The sequence below is a fragment of the Equus quagga genome, chromosome 2 (genome assembly GCF_021613505.1).
Source record: "Equus quagga isolate Etosha38 chromosome 2, UCLA_HA_Equagga_1.0, whole genome shotgun sequence".
NCBI classification, from domain to species: Eukaryota; Metazoa; Chordata; class Mammalia; order Perissodactyla; family Equidae; genus Equus; species Equus quagga.
This window is the reverse complement of record NC_060268.1, coordinates 55,970,136-55,986,441: the sequence shown is the minus strand read 5'-3', so window position 1 is coordinate 55,986,441 and position 16,306 is coordinate 55,970,136. Positions and strand designations below refer to the sequence as shown.

At 34.9% G+C, this 16,306-nt stretch overlaps 1 protein-coding gene across 2 annotated transcripts in view; it reads left to right on the top strand.

Moving 5' to 3' along the window:
* Positions 1-16,306, top strand: part of VPS13C (vacuolar protein sorting 13 homolog C) — a 171,159-nt gene that overhangs the window by 104,649 nt on the left and 50,204 nt on the right. For both annotated transcript variants that reach the window (XM_046650441.1, XM_046650445.1), the window contains exons 46-55: positions 456-606; positions 2,023-2,135; positions 4,889-5,058; positions 6,314-6,561; positions 8,274-8,503; positions 9,981-10,073; positions 12,857-13,222; positions 13,527-13,613; positions 15,142-15,297; positions 15,460-15,724. In XM_046650441.1, coding sequence (XP_046506397.1) covers positions 456-606; positions 2,023-2,135; positions 4,889-5,058; positions 6,314-6,561; positions 8,274-8,503; positions 9,981-10,073; positions 12,857-13,222; positions 13,527-13,613; positions 15,142-15,297; positions 15,460-15,724 — 1,879 coding nt within the window. The remainder of the gene's footprint in view (positions 1-455; positions 607-2,022; positions 2,136-4,888; positions 5,059-6,313; positions 6,562-8,273; positions 8,504-9,980; positions 10,074-12,856; positions 13,223-13,526; positions 13,614-15,141; positions 15,298-15,459; positions 15,725-16,306) is intronic.

The window sequence follows — 16,306 nt, the reverse complement described above, 5'->3', positions numbered from 1 at the left end:
GAAAGCATCTTTTTACTTCTTGGTAGAGACCAGAAAATGAAAGTGCTCTTCCTATATTGAGTTTAGAGGGGAGTAAATAATGTAGAGGAAAGAGCTGGTACTGAGTGAGGAGAGAGAGAGGCAGAATGGAGATGAGGAGATAGGGAGAGGGGAGAGAGGCACAGGTCCAGGAAGAGAGTGAGATAGTAACAGATAAGGCAGGAACAGTGACGGAGCAGCAGCAGCAGGGGCTTGCATATGGGTGGAGGCAGAAGTGTTTACACACGGGAGAAATGTCTCATAATATACAAGACGAACTACTTCTCTCCTGGTATTTCTGGGTCCCAACTCTTTTTTTTTTTTTTTAGTTAGATGAACATTTAGTTGATTTGAGGAACCATAAATTAAGACATAGATATGGTATTCTGCATTTTTTTATTACTTTATATTAACAACAACTTATTGTTGGTTTCTAGGTTGCTCTCAGTGAAGATGACTTAACAGTTTTAATGAAAATTTTGCTGGAAAATCTTGGAGAAGCTTCTTCACAGCCAAGCCCTACGCAGTCTACCCAGGAGGCTGTAAGAGTAAGAAAAGATGTTTCGAGTGGACCTGACCACCTCAAAGGTATAAATCAATGAAGATTTTTGCTTTGATTATGGAGAAAAGTTAGTGTTAATTCTGTATTTATATTTAGTGTTTTTTTAGTTGCCAGCATAATGCGGTATGAACTGGTTGGATATTGTTTTATTTACTGTAGAAAATTAGCTGGGGCTGGGGCTGGAGGTGCTTGAAGCTCCCAGGGAAGGAGGTATGCTCATCGTCTGCTGCAAGGGGAGGGGCCGGTTATTGTTGCCTGCATGCTGCGTGTTTGCCCTTTACTTGTGAAAGCTGAATTTGCTGAATTTTGGGGGCACTGAGGTGGTATACTTTGAGTGAAAAAGCAAACTAGGCGTGCAGCTTAAGGTCCCTAATTAATTAATTAAATTATTTAAGGTCCCAAAATAATTAAGAGAGAAAGGACGTTGGTATCATGCTTAGATGACTGGCCCATGAGAAAGGAGGGTATTCTTGTATAGTAACAGCTTTACTTATCTGGCCTTATTGGACAATGATGTAGTCAGATACGTAAAGGAATTTTCCAGATTATTAGAATTGAGTTAAGCACTGAACCTTTTAAATTCAGCCTTTTAAAACATAATTTTTCTAAAATATAAGGTTCCTTCTTACTTTTCTAAACAGTTATATAGAATATAATTTCTCTCTTTTTCATCAAAGTCGTTGATGTGAATATCATATATTTTATTAGACTGTAAATAGGTTAATATTTCCATGGCTCAAAAGAGATGAAGTCCTCCTTCCCCTTACAATAAATGGCCCCAGGCTGCTGTGCTTTTATAAGTGCTACATTTCTGTGGCTCAAATTTCATAATCTCTTGAGAATGGCTTGTAACCATTTGGGTGAAATGCCTTGATAATTATAAACTACTTTATAATCTTGCTCTGAATGGCCTTTTTGAGGAAGATTAGCCCTAAGCTAACTGCTGCCAATCCTCCTCTTTTTGCTGAGGAAGACTGGCCCTGAGCTAACATCCATGCCCATCTTCCTCTACTTTATATGTGGGATGCCTGCCACAGCATGGCATTTGCCAAGCGGTGCCATGTCCGCACCCGGGATTCGAACCAGTGAACCCCGTGCCACCGAGAAGCGGAATGTGTGAACTTAACCGCTGTGCCACCAGGCTGGATAAGGGGCTTTTTTTTTTTTAAAAAAAAGTTGTCTTGATAGTCGTTGCAAGGCCTCCTCTTCTTTTTTTTTTCTTTTTAGAAATGTAGATGGTCTACCTCTGTCACTTTGCCCTGTACTAAATATATGGAATAAATCATTGCCATTTTTATTAATTGCCTCATAATGATTTAAAGAACCCTAGAAAGCATGATAAATTAGAATGATAAATTATTATCCCAGCTTTTTAAATATGTGTAAAATTATATGCCTACTTAAAAGCTTTTTAATTTTCATATTTATGCTTGAACCATCAGCACAAGAAGATTTGCCAGACTCAGAGCTTTCTGTAGACCAGAATGTTACTCTGCAATTTGACTTTCACTTTGAATCTCTTTCCATTGTCCTTTATAACAATGATGTCAACCAGGTATGTAGTAAATTTCTGTATTTAGAAATAAAGCCTTAGCTCTTGATATTCAGTTTTAGAATAGTGGCATTTTTTGATGTGACTATTCATTAAAAAAATAATTTGTCTATTAAATTATTTGGCCTACAGAATATGCATTGGTCTTTGCTCTCTGTCTTTACTTTGTTAGTGTTTCTAATCTTACTAGGTTAAGGAAAAGTTTTTACTTTTTTTCAAGTAACATCAGCACTGAAGCACTTAGATCCATTTCTACTAGAATAATTATATGTACAGTTTTATTACATACTAGATATATATGCATATAGAACTTTTTAAGGAGAATAATTTAGTAGTGGCTTTGGAACCTTAGAGGACTATTTTAAAATTCATGATTATCCATTATGTAGAAGCATTAATTATGTTTCTACTGAATAATTTGATATGTAGTAGATATGTGTTAAATATACTGATGAATAAATTGAAGAACCAAAGTCTAGTGCCATAATAATTTGAACTAAATAATGCATCTGCTATTTTAGAAAGCCATTTTTTATTATGTAGATAGTATCTTTTAATAAATATTTTTGATTATATCAATTAATTGTCATATCATAGTACTCATAATACATGTCATATGATAATACCCATAATCAATGAAGACTATGGGTATTATATCTGTTGTTAATGTCCATTTATATGTTATCTTACATTTCATATTGTTTTCTAAAAATTATACAATATTCATACGTTGTTACTGTTGAGCCTTGGCCTAGTATCTGTCATTTATGTAATGAACTGTCTTAATTTTTAATGTTTCATGTTAATGAAAAAGATCAGAAAATGACCTTATGGAAAATGAACAGTTAAGTTTTTTGTTCATTTCTCTTAAGGTATCATCATTCTCCCTAGCCTTAGAATCTCAGTGTCTTCTTTACTTCCTTCTTTGTTGGCTTTCTTTATTCGTTTAGACGCTGAATACTGTCAGTTTTTTCTTGGAGTGAACATTTGTTTTTCCTGTCGATTCTCACTGCCGCTTTATTTGAAACTTCTTAGCTCACACTTATGGTACTGCAATGACTTCCTTGTTTGTTGCTCTTTTCCCTTTCATCCGTCCTAGACATTGGCATGAGTTATGTTTCCTAAATGAATCTTACGTAGCCATTTGCAACTTCCCATTCTAATTAAAGAACATTGTGTTCTGTGAGTTTTACCTTATTAAAAAAAAGTGTTTAGTGGCCCCAAATAGTCTATATCAGTAGTTATATCACCAACACTAGTATATTGTGGTCAGTAGATGTGTCACAGTTCATTTCAATTAATAGTTCAGGTCATAAGTTTGTGAATTATTTACATTTTTATAAATTAAAGGCATTCCAAGTTTGCCAGTAATAACGTCATTCTGACCCACTGGAATGTGATGTACTCTCTTGAGTGAGAGAAGATGTGGAGTTATAACCAGTGTGCCAAGAATTACACATCACTAGTACCCCTTATATCAATGCTAAGGTCTGTGGGGAGCAATTAGGATTGATGTTCTTTACTTCCCTGAAGATTTGTTTTTTGGTTGATTGGTTGAGGTTTGTTCTATTAAAGTCTAGGCATACCTATAGAATTTGGAGCTATGTATTATGATGGAATAAAGATTGACGTCCTTTTTCCTATAAATAAAAGTTTAAATTTTTAGTTTAGAATTTGAGACCTTGATTAGGCCTCTCTATTACTTTCTAGCCCTCATTCCCTACCATTCTTTAATTGGAATATTCAGGCCTAAGCAGCCTGTACCTCTAGCCCTCAGAGCATCTTGAATTGTCTGCTTGTGTTTTTCCCCATCTATAATATTTTCTGCCGCCTCTTAGCCTATCTTATCTCACTTAGTTTCCAAGGCTGAATTAAGTTCTCACCTTCTTCATGAATTTTCCCAATGCGCAATGATCTCTTTGACCCTCTGAGCTTTTGCTATTTATATTCTTTACCTAATCACCTAATATCCTTTGTGGAATATGGAAGGATATAAGTATGAATTATAAATAAATGACTATGTCGTTTTTGATTATTTACAACTTATAGCATCTCCTTGTGATGTTCCTTGTAATGTATTTCTGTTTTATTTTCTCAATTGGGGTATAAGCTCACTGAGATCACCTGCCGTGCCTTGTCCTTTCTCATAAACCCCGTAGTTCCTATCACAGCGTTTTTTACAGAAGAGCTCATTAAATATTTATTGTTTGACAAAAATATTTCCTGATTATTTTTATTTACATTGAACTGTAAATCACATAATTTTTATTTTTTTGAGGAAGATTAGCCCTGAGCTACCATCTGCTGCCAATCCTCCTCTTTTTGCTGAGGAAGACTGGCCCTGAGCTAACATCCGTGCCCATCTTCCTCTACTTTATATGTGGGACGCCTACCATACCACAGCATGTCTTTTGCCAAGCAGTGCCATGTCCACATCCAGGATCCAAACCGGTGAACTCCAGGCTGCTGAAGCGGAATGTGCGAACTTAACCACTGTGCCACTGGGCCAGCCCTCACATAAATTTTTGTATACTAACCATTGTTGAATATCAGCACATACACATATGTATTTATATGTATGTATATATAGACTCACAGATATATGTATTATTCTCTGTTTCATTTTTGTGTTTTAGCACTCATGCTTTTAAAATTTGTGTTAGCAATTTGCCTTTAATTTCTGAGCTAAGAAGTATGTTTAGAAGTAATTAATATTTAAAGATACTTGATTCTTTTGCTTGAAAAATGTACCACAGGAATCCAAACTTGCATTTCATAATGACAACTTCCGGCTTGGAGAACTCAGACTACATCTTATGGCCTCCGCAGGGAAGATGTTTAAGGATGGCTCAATGAATGTTAGCATTAAACTTAAGACATGCACCCTTGATGATCTCAGAGAAGGCATTGAGAGAGCAACATCAAGGTTTGTCATCTCTGAACTTGCTGTACATTGTTCAAGATCGACATTGCACCTGGCATTGCTGCCAGGTGTTGATTGCTGGGCTTGGGATTATCAAAAGAGGTCTTTGGTCATATTTCAGTTTGCAGTGCATCAAGAAGAAGTGCTAATTTCAGATTCACTTACTTTGAAGTTTGAATTAAAGGGAAGTTTCATAATAAAATGGAATACTCTTAAAAGCAGGAACTAAGAGAATGTAAGAGTGTTAATAGTTAAATCCACATGGGGTGGTTTGTTGGTAATATATTTTTCTAAATTGTCCCCAATAGGCAGAATTTTTTTAAAAAATAGCCTGAAAGTTGTAGGTCTTTCCTTTGTCTTATTTATTTTGTCTGTATATTTTAAAATGTTCTGTGAAATTTCTTTCAAAGTTTTAATGGAAATGGAATCCCTAGCATTTTCACATTATCTACCCCTTTTGGAAAGATTAACCTAGATCAACCTACTATAAAGTGGGAAATCTGTAACTTCAAAAGCCTAATTGTATTTTTATTCCTTTCTCAAATAATGAGACACGTAATATTTCCATCCTTGATTTTTTTTTTTGGAGAAAAACTATGCTGCTACCTAAACTTGAACTCTATTGAATACATACTGAATGCTTCTGAGCCTTTTGTTTTTCTAAGAGATGAAAAATGAGGAAAGAGTGCTATGATGCAACCGGTTTTTCTGGTTTGCAAATCTGTGCTTGAGGTAGTCCTCCACAGCTCTCTAGGCAGGGGTGATAAGAGCCATGTTTGTTAGCCTGCTCTTTCCAGCACATGTGATGATGTGTCAGAAGTATCATTGCAGACACTTAATAAACAGTGGCTGATTTGAATCGCATTAAATACTTTTGGACTCAAATTATATAAGATGATCTTTGGAGATATATTCTCAGAGAGGTTTTATATCATAAAATAACGTAAAGAGGTTGTCTTTTAAATTTTACAGGACCACATTAATGTGTTGTTTTAATTGCTGAAATTCCTTTCAGCTGTCCTTGATTTTTTTGTATTGCATTATAATTATAAAATATTCTGTAATTGTTTAATAATATATATTTGCTGTGGAGATTAGGAGACCATAGCTAATTAGACTCCAGTTAACATTGACCTGTTTTCTATTCAGATTAGAAACTGAAAGGTGAAAGAAAGGTTATTAACATGTATAGGAAATTTTTCATTTTTAAAAATTATTTTAGCAGGAATAAAATAATGAATGCGTATATTTTTTTCAGAATGATTGATAGGAAGAATGACCAAGATAACAACAGTTCTATGATCGATATAAGTTACAAACAAGGCAAAAATGGAAGTCATATTGATGCTGTTCTTGACAAGCTGTATATATGTGCCAGTGTGGAATTTCTGATGACTGTGGCAGATTTCTTTATCAAAGCTGTGTCTCAGAGTCCAGAAAATATGGCAAAAGAAGCACAGATTCCACTACGACAGACTGCCACAGCAAAACTCAGGATAGACAAAGGTTAGCAGAATTTATCTATCATAGATGACGACTTATACATTTTAACAAAAATTGCAAACAAGAAATAAGAGAAATGAGAATGAAGAATGTAAAATTACTCTTTGAAGTTTAAACATATTCTGTAGAAAAACTTTAGTAAGCATAGATTTTTAAGAAAGGAGTAGAGTAGAAATATATATTGAATTAGGGGCCAGGAAGCCTCTGCTCTTGTTCCAACTCTGCCATTAACATTTCTTTACTCATCCAGCAATAGAGAGAGTTAATCTGGGTCTGTGGTTGGCAGCCTGTTTTATAGAAGGGGAATCTTTAATTCAAAGAAAATATTTTGAAGAATTATGGCATATTGAAGAAGAATTGAACAGATAAAAGCAGAATATAAGGGTATTGCAGGACCCAGCATGACATCCCTGAACATTGCTTTGGATTCATTAAACTCAGTGGACGGTTTGCAAATGTTTGGTCTTGGTGTATGCTGAAGCCACTTCCCTGCTCTGTAAATTGTTTCTTCAAGCATTACCAAATAGGTCAGTGATTTTCTTTAAGTCATAATGGTCTAGGGCCATTTTTCTATCTAATGTATGACTCAGCAAGATTGGAAAACTACAATTTACTGGCAAGGTCAGAATTTTATTTTTCCATTTACCTTTCTTAAACAGTAATCATATATGATATCTCTGTATTCATATATACATTTAATGTATTTATACTGCAGATTGTATGACATTGACTGTGTACTTTATGTGAAATCAAAATGTCGGCGAAAATAGTCCATAACCAATCTATAAATCAAAACTGGGGTGAGTTTATTATGAGCCAGATTTGAGGACAACATAGCCCAGGAGAGTCCTTCCACAAAGGAATGGAGCACTCTAAAGAAGTGGGGGTGTACAGAGTAGTTACGTACAGTTAAAGAGCATGTATCACATATGATTGAAATGTCCCTTTTACGATAGTCACAAGATTACCCTGTTGGCACAGCAATTGATGGACACAGCAGGTAGCAGATCTGTTGCCTCGCACTGGGTGGTTACAGGGTGAGCACAGCAATCAATTCCTAGTCTAGGGAGAGATGCTTATCCTTAAGAAAATGCCAATGTGGGGGAAGTTGCACCTTTATCTTAAGGGCATTTGTCCTTGTCTTTGGGACATAGCAAATGCTTAAAGCAGATGTGCAATGCATGCTCAGCGGCCACATCAGGTCCTTTTGGAAAAAACAAGGTTAGGTCAAATTAGTTTTACACTAAATGGCTTCCTCATATACGCCAGTATATCCTATTGCTTGCCATCTGTTTATCAAAAGTAAGCAAATGATAATGCTTTGTCTTCTTTATCAGGGTCTCTTATCCGCTTCCTGATATTCCACTCTCCTGTTTCCCCTCTTTGCCCCTACAGCATAACATAATACATACTCATGTGTATATGTGTGCACACACCTTAATTCTGACAAAAAACTTCAAAACAAGCTTATTCCTGGTAGGTCAAAGTGGGAATGATCTTCTTATGACAGGGATTGGATTGCATTATCCTGCACAATCAGCATTTGTTTAATAATCAATTATCATTAATGTCAGTCATATATTGATATTGTTAATGTCACCATGTCCATTGGAGCAGAATATTAGAAACAACTTAGCAATGTGTAGATAACATGTACTCAGGTGCCAAGGTTTACTTTACTACAACTTTTTTTGTTCCTATTTTTGTTTCTTCAGATGACTCTTTAAAGCCAAATATGACTTTAAAGGCCATGATTACAGATCCGGAAGTGGTGTTTGTTGCCAGCCTGACAAAGGCTGATGCTCCTGCTCTGACAGCCTCATTCCAGTGTGACCTCTCTCTGTCAACATCCAAACTTGAACAGATGATGGAAGCTTCTGTGAGAGATCTTAAAGTGCTCGCTTGCCCTTTTCTCAGAGAAAAGAGGGGAAAAAACATTACCACAGTAAGAATTACGTTAAATCCTAAGCATGGATTGAAGAAAGGCAGAAATGGTTTGTTCATTGAATCCTAGAATGTGAGAGCTCTGTAGGGCTTTAGCAATTGGAATGTGAGAACTCTGTAGGACTTTAGAAATTATTTACTACAAACTTGAGGTTTTACAGATAAGGATATTGAGTTCCAAAGATGTTAAATGATTTAGCCATGGCTGTTAGAGACAGAACTGGGGACTACCTCCAGACTGGTTTTCTTTTCATTGTATCATCTTCTGTTGAATAGTATTTGAATTTTAGTAAAAATAAACATTCCTTTTCAGCTGTTTCTTTTGTTCACCACAATATATCCAATGAATGAATGAATGAGTATTAAAATCTTTAAGCTTAGAATGAAAAAATTCAGTTAGAGTCATGTGACCAAGAGAGATTGTGTTTTACTGTATTAAAAGTTAAGTTCAATTATGTTTCCACATTATTGTTGAAAAATATGATTTTAATTAATTTAATTACATACCAGTTATTTTTTAATATTAAATTGATAATTTTATCATTTATTTTATTTTATTTTATATTTGTTTATTTAAAGAGGATCATTTTCTTATGTGACTCATTTGCAGTGTTATTTTAAATTAAAAAAAATTTGTGGGCAAAATGACTTTCATAAAGAAATGCAGTGCTAGGCTTAATGTGTACTTTATCATGAAGCGTTCTTTAGTGGGATCATCTTCTTTTGACGTGCCGCAGAAAGCTTGTGTTAATCACTTTGTTAAAAGCTCATCCTAATTTTTGAAAAAAGTTATGCAGTACTAATTCACCCATTCAATTCAGGTGCAAGATTATTTTATTTCTTTCATAATATATAAGAATGTAGGCTTCATAGAATAAATCATTGAGTTTGAAGATTTGAAATTTATTCTGATAAGGACCTTATATGATATTCAAGACTGACTTGTTTAGTCATCTGGAAACTGTTCATTTTCCTACCTTACCATAGTCTTTTTTTAAAGTGTTAACAGAACTGTTTGTTTAAAATAAACAGTAAGTGATTTAGCTGTCATAAAAATTATAATGAAATACCAATTTCGTTTTCTTGTGTACCTGTTTGCAAATGTAAGACCTTAACCATATTCTTCATTTCATTTTTATACATATCTTAGAAGTATGTTTTAAGAGGGCATCCTTTAAAAGATATTTTAGCAAAGGAAACATTTTAAACTTCTAATAGTAAATGTGCATCATTACTTAAGAATTTGGCATAAAGGAATTGATCAGAACTGCTTAAAGTCCTTTCACAATGTTCACAGACTTAGTTAAAAAGAGCCCTCACAAGAGGGTCTCAGCTAATTTAATTTGCCTTTTTGATTTTAGTGGTAGGCTGTAGTTAAAGATCTCAGATTGAGGAAGACATGTTCTGGTAAGTGTGTATTACATATATATAACAGATCTATTACTAAGAAAATGTGAATTTCATTTATTTGTTTCTAGGTCTTACAGCCCTGTTCTTTATTTATGGAAAAATGTACATGGGCTTCAGGAAAACAAAATATAAATATTATTGTTGAAGAATTTATAATTAAGGTTAGTGCCTATCATAATATTTGGGTGAAAATTAATTCTTATTTTTCTAGTGATATCTTTTGATGTCTTTCATATCTGGAACATTATGCTAGTCACATATTCAGTAATCAATACATACCTCTAACATTAAAATACATTTTTCTGGGACTGGCCTGGTGGCATAGTGGTTAAGTCTGCACTCTCCACTTCAGCAGCCCAGGGTTTGCACGTTCAGATCCTGGGCATGGACCTACACACCATTCATCAAGCTGTGCTGTGACAGCATCCCACATACAAAATAGAAGACGATTGGCACAGGTGTTAGCTCAGTGACAATCTTCCTCAAGCAAAATGAGGAAGATTGGCAACAGATGTTAGCTCAGGGCCAATCTTCCTTACCAAAAAAAAAAAAAAAAAACAACCAAAAATACAACACCATCTTTAATACAAATGTTTCTCTTTTCTTTTGAAGGAGTACTTTTAAATATCTACAAATGATCTGAATAGTTTTTATCTATTATATTTGCACATGTGTGTTGTGGAGATTGGGTTTAAGGGGAGAGTAGAGATGGAGTAGGAAGAGAAGGGAAGGAAGGATGAAAAAAGGAGGTGACTGTTATTTTATTTGTAGTAAGTTATTTTTAGGCTTTTATTTGAGGTGTAAATTTGAATTTAATAATTATGTGATTAAATATTTTATGTGGCTTATAAAATATTTGTAATGACAGAGGTATGCTAGAAATAAATTGATTTACTTTTTTTTTTTTTTAAGATTGGCACCTGAGCTAACATCTGTTGCCAATCCTCTTTTTTTTCCCCCTTCTTCTTCTCTGCAAAGTCCCCCAGTACATAATTGTATATTCTAGTTTTAGGTCCTTCTGATTGTGCTATGTGGGATCCTGCCTCAGTATGGCTTGATGAGTGATGCCATGTCTGTGCCCAGGATCCAAACCAGTGAAACCCTGGGCCACTGAAACGGAATGCACAAACTTAACCACTCGGCCGTGGGGCTGGCCCCAAGATTTACTTCTTTTTATCTTACATTTGAAGCATTGAAAAAGCAGTCCTTCTTCTCCAGTGGCATTCATATTCTTTAAATATGACCTCAGGACCAGTTAGAAATGAAAGATAGAATCATCTCCAAAATCTATTTCTCTCTCTGTCCAAAGGACACAAAATTGAGGTGGTTAATACCACTTCTGATAGTAGCTTTACAATATAGGTAAATAACCAGTATTTTAAACCAAGGCTTAAACTAATCTCATTTGAATTACCATGTAAATAACAATGTATTTTTTTCTCAATATTTTAAAAGAGAGCCTTAGCTTGTATTTTGTTCATAGATTTGATTTTTTAAAGACAAAGTAGTAAATGGGGGAGAAAGTGCTTGTGTTTGCATGTGCTTTGTCTAAGACACTAGGTTAAGATGCTGAGGGGAATGTCTTTCCTTTTCTTTTTATATCAGTTTATTTATGTAGTCAACAAACATTTTTGAGGTCTTACTAGATATGAAAAATGTCCTGTACAAGGCATTGGGGATACATGATCTCAGCCTTCAAAAAACTTGATGTATGTGAGAGAAGGAAGAAAATCATTGATTCCAGCTTTCAGTGCAAGAGCACAGGCACTGGGCCTCTAACTCAGACCAGGTGTCCAGGAAGGCTGTCTGGAAGTGGGGCTACTTTAACTGAATTTTGAAAATCTGATGGAGGTTTGATGGAGACAGAGTGGAAGAGTTACTCCAACACAACAGACAGAATGCACAAAGGCAGAGGTGTGAAAAATCCTTTAAGGACTTAGAAGGGTAATCTAATATGGCTAGAGAGAATGATGTGGTGGAGTTGTAGGATTGAGAGCACTAATTATGGGTAACATTAATAAGGCAAGGACTAAAAAAAAAGATTCAGTTGACATTTAAGTTTGGGAAGCAATGCATACTAGATTGTTCTTTTGCTGATATAATCGTATCTCTTTAGCATACTAAACAAGTAAGGTTTATGAGAAGTGAACAATAAAGGAATCCACTTAACTTATTTAACCCAGTATTTCTCAGACTTTGGGAAGCCCTGGCCAGCTAACTAATGAGGCCTCAGATCACAAAGAGCTTTGTGTCCTAAGCTAAAGAGACTTTGAATTTTATCCTGAAAGTTATGGTAGGTTATTGAAGATTTTAAGCATAAGAATGACATGCCCAGATTTGGGTTTTAGAAAAATCGTGCTGGTAGAAGAGTGGAGGGTAGGCTGAGAGGGTGCTGACTGGACACTGAAGATACCATCAGTGTAGAACTAAGGCACAGTGATAGGAATCGGGAGATGAGCATAGATACTATCCAAAGACAATAAGAGGAGAACTTTCAGATCTTGGGGTAAGTGAAAGGGGATCCATGATGATTCCTAAGCTTCCTGTTTCAATACGACAAATGAAAACTATGATGTATATCTTGATGATCATCACACACTTTGGTTTAATTAAATGCAGCTGGTTAAAAATGAGAAATTCAGTTACACTTCTGCATTTTTTCTGTTTACATAATACAATCTACTCTGAATTGATCAGTTTAACTTTAGGTTTTGACAACTGACATGTAACCTTAGTTACTTAATTCCAGAGTAACCTGGACAGAAATCATTGTTATGAAGTTAGTTGACTTGACACATGATTTTGGGTGTTCTCTCTTGTTTTCCTTAGTTATGAATTTAATGTATTTAAAATTTTAATTAGTTACTTTTAAACTTTAGTGTTATGTATTCTTCTCATCTTGGAAAGAGTTTATTCTAAAAACTTTCTGCTTTCTTTTTTAAAGATTTCACCCATAATTCTTAATACTGTGATGACAATCATGGCTGCTCTGTCTCCAAAGACAAAGGAAGATGAATCCAAAGATACATCTAAGGAAACAGAAAATCTTTGGGGTGTAAAATCTATTAGTGATTATAATTCTTGGTTTCTTGGTGTCGATACGGCAACAGAAATAACAGAAAATTTCAAAGACATTGACCGTCCATTCATAGAAGAAAATTGTGCTGTTGTTGTAGAGTCAGTTCAAGTTACCTTAGAATGTGGCCTTGGGCATCGAACTGTACCTTTATTATTGGCAGAATCTAAATTTTCAGGAAATATTAAAAATTGGACTTCTCTGATGAGTGCTGCTGCTGACATGACACTAGAGGTATGACCGTATCATTTGGTACTTCCAGAGCCAACTTCTCAAAAGTACAATTGCAAAATTAAGTTGTGAGCTTTTCTTGTTTGTTCATGGTCACAGCAAATAGTTATGTGAAAAGATAATACAATCTAACATTTAATTTGTTGATTTATAGTATTTGGTCATTATTTTTTAAAGATTCTTTTGCTAAATAATTTGTTTATGGTGATAAAGGAAGTGAGTAAAGGAAAATAGAAATAGTTTCCTGGTTATAGAAATATGAGTTAAAGTTGACAGACTCTTTTATGTAAATTCTGTGCCTTTGCAGGTTCACTATTACAATGAGGTCCATGCTGTTTGGGAGCCACTGATTGAGAGAGTGGAGGGGAAGAAACAATGGAATTTAAGGCTTGATGTAAGGAAACCATCACATATCTTTGTGTACAGGGACACAAAGCACATTCATTTATATTTTTTGGTTCAGTGATTCTTAAGATGTGGTCTAGGATGCTTGAGGCCCTTTGAGGGGATCCATGGGATAAAAATTCTTCCCTTAGTAATGCTCAGACATAATCTATCATTTTTATTCTCCTTTTCTCATGAGCATACAGTGGAATTTTCCAGAGACTACATGATATTGCAACAGATTGAATGCAGAAGCAGAAATGAGAATCTACCTGTCTTCTTTTAAGACAGGCACTAAAGAAATTTGTAAATGCTTCTCTTCTCACTATATAAGTTATTATTCATTAAAAATTTATATTAACATGTAATTGTTATTTTTAAATGAATATTTTAAGTTTTCTCAGTTTTAGTTTCTAACAGAGTACGTATTGATAGATATAATCTATGTAAATGAAGCTATGTGGGATCCTCAATTTTTTTTTTTTGAGGAAGATAAGCCCTGAGCTAACTGCTGCCAATCCTCCACTTTTGCTGAGGAAGACTGGCCCTGAGCTAACATCCGTGCTTGTCTTCCTCTACTTTATATGTGGGACGCCTACCACAGCATGGCTTGCCAAGCGGTGCCATGTCCGCACCTGGGATCTGAACCAGCGAACCCCAGGCCGCCAAAGTGGAAAGTGTGCGCTTAACCACTGCGCCACCGGGCTGGCCCCCTTAATGTTTTTAAGAGACCAAAAAGTTTGAGAACTGCTATTCTAGTTTGTGAATTCTTTTGTCTTATCTCTTTATGGTACTTGTTGAGAACACTTCAAAATCCTTGGTACCAAAGCACATTTTTCTAGGTTAACAGGAACCTGAATTATATACCCTTAACAAAGTATCACAGTACTCCTCTCTTGGGCAGCCTGACTGAAGTGTGAGGCACAGAAGTTGACTCAGCAGATTCTTATTTTAAAGATGAGAAGTCATATACCCTTTGTCCCAATTTCCTCTCAGTAAAGTAGAAGTAATGTTTCTGACCTACCTGTCTCTGGCATTGGCAGGCTAACAAAGAATATTTTACAAGGCTTTTGAAATACTTTTGGAAGAAAAACTGTGATGGAATCTGATGGCTGGTTGAAAGCTTATCATATTACTTATTTATAGATGTTACTGGGTAAAAAGTAGAAGAAATTCCATGTTACCTCCAATAAGTATCAATGTAGACCTCGGAGTCATCTTAGATTTCTTGTTCATCAACACATAATGACGATGTAGTGGGTAAATAGCTTGCTCTGGGGAAGGTACCAGAGACAAATACTGTAGCTCACTTTGAATGCTTTCATGGCACCATTCTAAACGTTACCCCAGGCATTGACTACACACTGGAAGAAAGAATGCTGATCTGTGCTAAATCAAAGTGAAGCCCTGAATATTTTTGAAAATGAGGCTTTTTGAGTATCCTTAATATAAAGTGATGAGTTTAGGAGAATTTAACTCTATTGAGACTATTTTAATTGGCTAGTAACTTAAATTTGTTACGTTATTTATCCTCATAGGTAAAGAAGAACCCAGTCCAGGATAAAAGTTTGATGCCAGGAGATGATTTTGGTTTTATTCCTGAGCCACAAACAGCAGTTCATATTTCTTCAGGAGATACAATGAATATAACAATATCCAAAAGTTGTCTTAATGTTTTCAACAATTTAGCAAAGGTATGTTTGGTTTTTGCTTGGAATATTTCAAATGGAATTTTAAATTGAAACATATATGGAAACTAATCAAAATTAGTTTCTAAAAAATGTGTAGTTATAGTTTAACTTTTGAAAAATTTGCATTTTGCAAAAATTTTATTATAATATTGTGTTCCTTTTCAGGGTTTTTCAGAGGGCACTGCTTCTACTTTTGACTACTCTTTAAAAGACAGGGCTCCTTTTACAGTAAAAAATGCTCTAGGTGTTCCCGTTAAGGTACAGCCCAATCATAATCTCAGAGTAATGGGCTCCCCTGAGAAAAGTGGTATTTATGATGTTGATGCTGGTCAGAATTTGGAATTGGAATATGCCAGCGTGGAACCTTCACGTCAAGGAAAACTATCTATATTGAACCGTCAAGAAAGCTCCTTCTTCACTCTGACCATTGGTATGCTATATTTATTTTAGTTTAAGGGCATCTTTGGAATTGTTGGCATGGGCTTATTTTTGATAAAATATGAAAGGGATATTTTGCTGCAGATACCTTGGGAGATAAAATTTCTAAATAGTTGATAAACTCTTGTCTCTGGTTTTCACCCTCTAAACTTGAGAAAATTAAGCTTGATTAAGAATTACCTTAGAAAACTAGATTATTTCTATGCCCTTAAATAATGCAATATGTAGTATGCTTCAAAAAGGGTGGAAGTTCAATGAGGAGAGAAAATAACTATATTCAGAAGTCCTAAAATATTGACTGTTATCATCACCATTACAAAGAAGGTGCTGATTGCTATATAGTTGAAGAATAGGAACAAGTTGGATCTTGTTTGTTTTAATACATTCAAAACCCCAAGAGAAATTGTTTGGGGTGAAAAAAATTTGTAATAACTGGTTTCCTTTCTTTGTTAGTTTCTGTGCTTTAGAAAAGCATTTTGTGTAGTCATCATTTCTAGCCATGAGGGAAATAAATAAGAACTCTTGTTATTATTTCAAGGCACTGATGATTATTCTATATTACAGAAATATAGGT